Source organism: Sinocyclocheilus grahami, unplaced genomic scaffold, assembly GCF_001515645.1.
Source record: "Sinocyclocheilus grahami isolate Dianchi unplaced genomic scaffold, SAMN03320097.WGS_v1.1 scaffold2387.1, whole genome shotgun sequence".
NCBI classification, from domain to species: Eukaryota; Metazoa; Chordata; class Actinopteri; order Cypriniformes; family Cyprinidae; genus Sinocyclocheilus; species Sinocyclocheilus grahami.
Genome location: NW_015507566.1, coordinates 1,519 through 6,472, shown reverse-complemented (window position 1 = coordinate 6,472; position 4,954 = coordinate 1,519). Strand labels below are relative to the sequence as shown.

The following is a 4,954-nucleotide window of genomic DNA, read 5'->3' as shown; positions in this document are numbered from 1 at the left end:
GGTGTTGGCTTATCTGAAGGACATCACTGGACCCCCTGCAATTTGCAAGCAAACAGGTCTGTGGCTGATGCAGTCAACATGGGACTGCACTACATTCTCCAACATCTGGACAAACCAGGGACTTATGCAAGGATCCTGTTTGTGGACTTCAGTTTGGCCTTCAATAACATCATCCCAACACTCCTCCAGACCAAACTAACCCAGCTCTCTGATCCTAGCTCTGTTCCTTCAGTGGAACTGAAAGAGGTGAGTCTGAACTGAGACAAGCTTCTCTTCTTCTTCAGACTCACCTTATGAGACACCACAGCCTCTCTCAGCTGCTGAAGATCTTTCTCTCTCTGCTGGATCCTCTGCTGGAACGTCTTCTGTGTCTCCTTCAGCTGCTTCTGCGGGACAAACGGATGATAGTGAATGTCACAGAAAACTACTGGCACTAAATCTTCATGTGAACAGATGAATCCAGTAAAAGTGGAGCTGTTAACTAATGGCTGTAGGTTCAAACTCCAGAAGTAATGATCGGTTACAATCATCATACATGAATTAACATGAAGATTAAGGCATGTTTTACACTGCACGCGTATAGTATTACACTATTACATATAGTAATAGTGAAACTGACACAGACATAGAGCTTCACATTGAGAGTGTTTCTGTGTTTTGTGTAATTAAGCTGCAGCTCTACACAGTAAAGAAATGAACAAAGTGAAGCTTTAAATGACTGAAATCATTTAGATTCAGTCAGATTCACTGACATCTGTCACTGCATTTAGCTTGTACTTTGACTGATATAATTATACATTTTGTCGAAGAATGAGTGATTAGTTCACTTCACTCCATTATTTTATGTTGCTTAATCAAAGCCTAGTTTACAAAAGATTGTGTTGATAAAGGTTTACTGCTTTTTTCAGCAAACAGTGAAACTCTTCTTGCAGCTGCTGTTCATTTCTGCTGCTGTGTGCAGTGTGAATGCTGTAAGCTGTTAATATGGGTGCAGATATAAACACATATAAAAAAAGTTTCAACAATATTTCATCAGTGTCTAGTTTTAAATACCTGCTTCTCTGTCCTCTGTGCTTCAGTTGATACAGTGTCGTGGTTTTTATGTTCATCCATACACAGCACACATATACATTTCTGGTCAGTGCGACAGAAAACCTCAAGGATCTTCTCATGTTTCTGGCAGATCATCTCCTGCAGTCGTCCAGTGGCATCAGTCAGATTGTGTCTCTTTCCTTTAAACAAACTCTCATGTTGTTCGAGGTGATTCTGACAGTAAGAGTTCAGACACACCAGACAGGACTTGACGGCTTTGTATTTTCTTCCAGTACAGACGTCACACTGCACATCTCCAGCTCCAGCATAACAGTCAGCAGAGTGTTTCCTCTTCTTCGGTTTCTCCACCACTTCAGCCAGCATGGTGTTTGTAGCTAAAGCAGGTCTTGGACTGAAGGTCTGTCTGCACTGAGGGCAGCTGTAGACTCTCCTCTGATCCTCCTGATCCCAGCAGTCTGTAATACAGCTCTTACAGTAATTGTGTCCACAGGAAGTGGTCACTGGATCCTTCAGGACATCTAGACACACAGCACACAATAACTCATCCTGAGATGCCATTTTACTGCATGAATACAGAAACAGAAACACACAACAGCTCAACTACACTTCAGATTCTCTTTCCCTGAAATCACGTGTTTCCTGTTTCCTGCTTCTGTGTTTGAGTGATGTGTGTAAAACAGGTCTCTCTCTCTCTCACACACACACACTATCATTATGGGTTCATTCCATAGGTGTAATGGTTTTTCTACTTAAACTGTATTTTCTATCCTTTTACCCTAACCCTTCACCTAAACCTACCCCTCACACAAGCAATTTTTGAATTTCCAATAAATAAATATAAACACAATTTTATGTTTTTTAAAGCCATTTGTTTACAGGGACATAGGTGTCTTCACAAACCATGTTTACGCTGTAGTACCCACGCTGTAAAAAATTAAGCTGTTTCAACTAATTTAGTAACTAGTTCCACAGAAATTTTACGTTCAGTCGATTTCGGTCTTCAAATTGTTGCCCGAATTATTTTTTTAGTTGGTTCACAGTTGGCTTTACTGAAATCGTTTTATTATAGTCCATTCAACTAAAATGATTTAATTGGTCAAACATTTAGAAAACTACAGCAAATGACAATTAAAATTTAACCATTTACTCCAAGTGTTTCATATGTTACCTCAACTAAGACTTATTATTTGGGCATGTAACAACTCATGTAATAACTGCACATAATGTAATAAGTATTAGATTATGTAATAATTTTCTCAAAATGTAATAACAATTACATTATAAATATAATTATGACAATATTTTTGGTCAGTTTATAATGTAATACATTTATTATAAAGTATAAGCAGCCCAGTATAATGGGCAGTCAATATATTTGTGCTGTTATTTAGCCTGTGTATAATATATATATATCTGTAACGGGGCTGACGAGACGTGAGACGTGCGGATCCAAATGCAAAGCTTTAATTAGACAGAGACGTGGTCATACGACAGGCAGGGTCAGAACACAGGCATATGGCGGGCAAAACAGAAGAACAGTCACAGGGCTAGCGAAGGTCACCGATAGGCAGACAGAGTCACAGGGGCAAGGCTAAAGGGAGAAGTCCAGGAAAACAGGCGAAGATCAAAACCGAAGGGGACAGACAAGGCAAGGAAAAACTAGGCTAAGGCTAAGGCTAGGAAACGACTTAGGGCTCTGTAGAGTAGCTATCGCTAGGAGAGTGATAATCGCTAGACAATACTCGGCCGAGGGAAGGGATCAGAGTGAGTGTTATATAGTGAGGGAGTGATATGAAACAGCTGGGTGCAATCAGTGTCAACAGCTGTGTGCAATCTGTGCTGAGTGCAATCAGTGCAGTGCAAATTGTGCAAAGGATAATGGGAAATGTAGTCTGGGGTGCTATGCAACAGTTTGTGTAGTGCAAGAGTCAATGTAATGGAAGTCCATGGACTGAATTCGTGACAGAGCCCCCCCCCCCAAGGAGCGGCTTCCAGACGCTCCAAACACTAAACGATCCAGGTGGGCGGTGGAGCGGAGGCGGAACAGGGGGAGGGACAGAGGGCCAGGTCCAAGGATAGGAGAGACCAGGGACTGAGGAGACAGGGGAATTAGTTCATGAACAGAAGGGTTAGAGTGAGTGGGTTTGGGGATACCAGCGGTGCGTGCAGACACCAGCGGTGCGTGCAGACAACAGCGGTGCGTGCAGACAACAGCGGTGCGTGCAGACAACAGCGGTGCGTGCAGACAACAGCGGTGCGTGCAGACAACAGCGGTGCGTGCAGACAACAGCGGTGCGTGCAGACAACAGCGGTGCGTGCAGACAACAGCGGTGCGTGCAGACAACAGCGGTGCGTGCAGACAACAGCGGTGCGTGCAGACAACAGCGGTGCGTGCAGACAACAGCGGTGCGTGCAGACAACAGCGGTGCATCCCTCACACTGGATACCAGACTGGGATACCAAAGGACTGACCTTGAGAAACTGGGTGTGACAGACAGGACGTGACCTGACTCTGGATGATCAGCTGTGATGCAACGTGATTCTGGATGAATAACCGAGGCGTGACGTGACTCTGGACGAACAGTTGAGACGTGACTCCAGATGATCAGCTGTGACTCGATTTGACTCAGAAAGATTAGCTGCGACTCGACTGAACTCAGGAAGAACAACTGTGACCAGACTTGACTCGGGAATAACAACTGTGACTTGACTCATGACTATCAACTGTGGCTTGACTAGACTCATGCAAAGGAACTGTGACCTGACCCGACTCGTGAAGATCAGCAGTGACTTGACGGAGCGCTGTTGTGTCCGCCAGCTTGTGAGCATGCTATGATACAGCCATCACTTCAGTCACAGACAAGGTGTCGCTTCCTTCCTCCGCGACACCCACCATGAACCAGCAGTCAGCAAGGCATAGTCTATAAAGTCCTCTAAGCTACAGTTAATGTTACTTTTTGGCATCCAAGATTTCGTGGGTTCATCGAGTCCAAAACGGAAAAAGTCTTTAAATAAAATTTCATCATATAGTGGTACCTGATATGATAGTTCACAGAACCGGTGAACATACTCCTCAATCGAAAGACCTCCTTGCCGAAGATGTAGTAGCTCGGTGACTGGGTCCATACCAGGCCAGAGTCCACAGAAAAAGCCGCTGGATCCTTGTGTGGCCGAGTATTCTGTAACGGGGCTGACGAGACGCGAGCTCTGTAGAGTAGCTATCGCTAGGAGAGTGATAATCGCTAGACAAGGCAGAACAAGGCTAAGGCTAAGGCACGACTTAGGGCTCTGTAGAGTAGCTATCGCTAGGAGAGTGATAATCGCTAGACAAGGCAGAACAAGGCTAAGGCTAAGGCACGACTTAGGGCTCTGTAGAGTAGCTATCGCTAGGAGAGTGATAATCGCTAGACAAGGCAGAACAAGGCTAAGGCTAAGGCACGACTTAGGGCTCTGTAGAGTAGCTATCGTTAGGAGAGTGATGCTGGCTAAGGCCTCTGTAGAGTAGCTATCGCTAGGAGAGTGATAATCGCTAGACAATACTCGGCCGAGGGAAGGGATCAGAGTGAGTGTTATATAGTGAGGGAGTGATATGAAACAGCTGGGTGCAATCAGTGTCAACAGCTGTGTGCAATCTGTGCTGAGTGCAATCAGTGCAGTGCAAATTGTGCAAAGGATAATGGGAAATGTAGTCTGGGGTGCTATGCAACAGTTTGTGTAGTGCAAGAGTCAATGTAATGGAAGTCCATGGACTGAATTCGTGACAATATCACAATGTGCCAAAGACGAGGACTAGGATCATGCAGGTAACGTAAACTTCACTTTTATTAAGTAAACACAAACTCAGATCAACAGAGGTATCTACGTGGAAGCAACTGAGGTGAATGTGGCAGAGAGTGCATGA

At 44.5% G+C, this 4,954-nt stretch overlaps 1 protein-coding gene across 1 annotated transcript in view; it reads right to left on the bottom strand.

The window, feature by feature from the left end:
* LOC107574917 (tripartite motif-containing protein 16-like) overlaps positions 1–1,611 on the bottom strand; it is an 8,621-nt gene extending 7,010 nt beyond the window's left edge. Inside the window, exons 1-2 of the mRNA XM_016261342.1 lie at positions 1,054–1,611; positions 291–386 (exon numbers count right to left, since the gene is read on the bottom strand). Coding sequence (XP_016116828.1) covers positions 291–386; positions 1,054–1,611 — 654 coding nt within the window. The remainder of the gene's footprint in view (positions 1–290; positions 387–1,053) is intronic.
* Between the last annotated feature and the right edge of the window lie 3,343 nt (positions 1,612–4,954).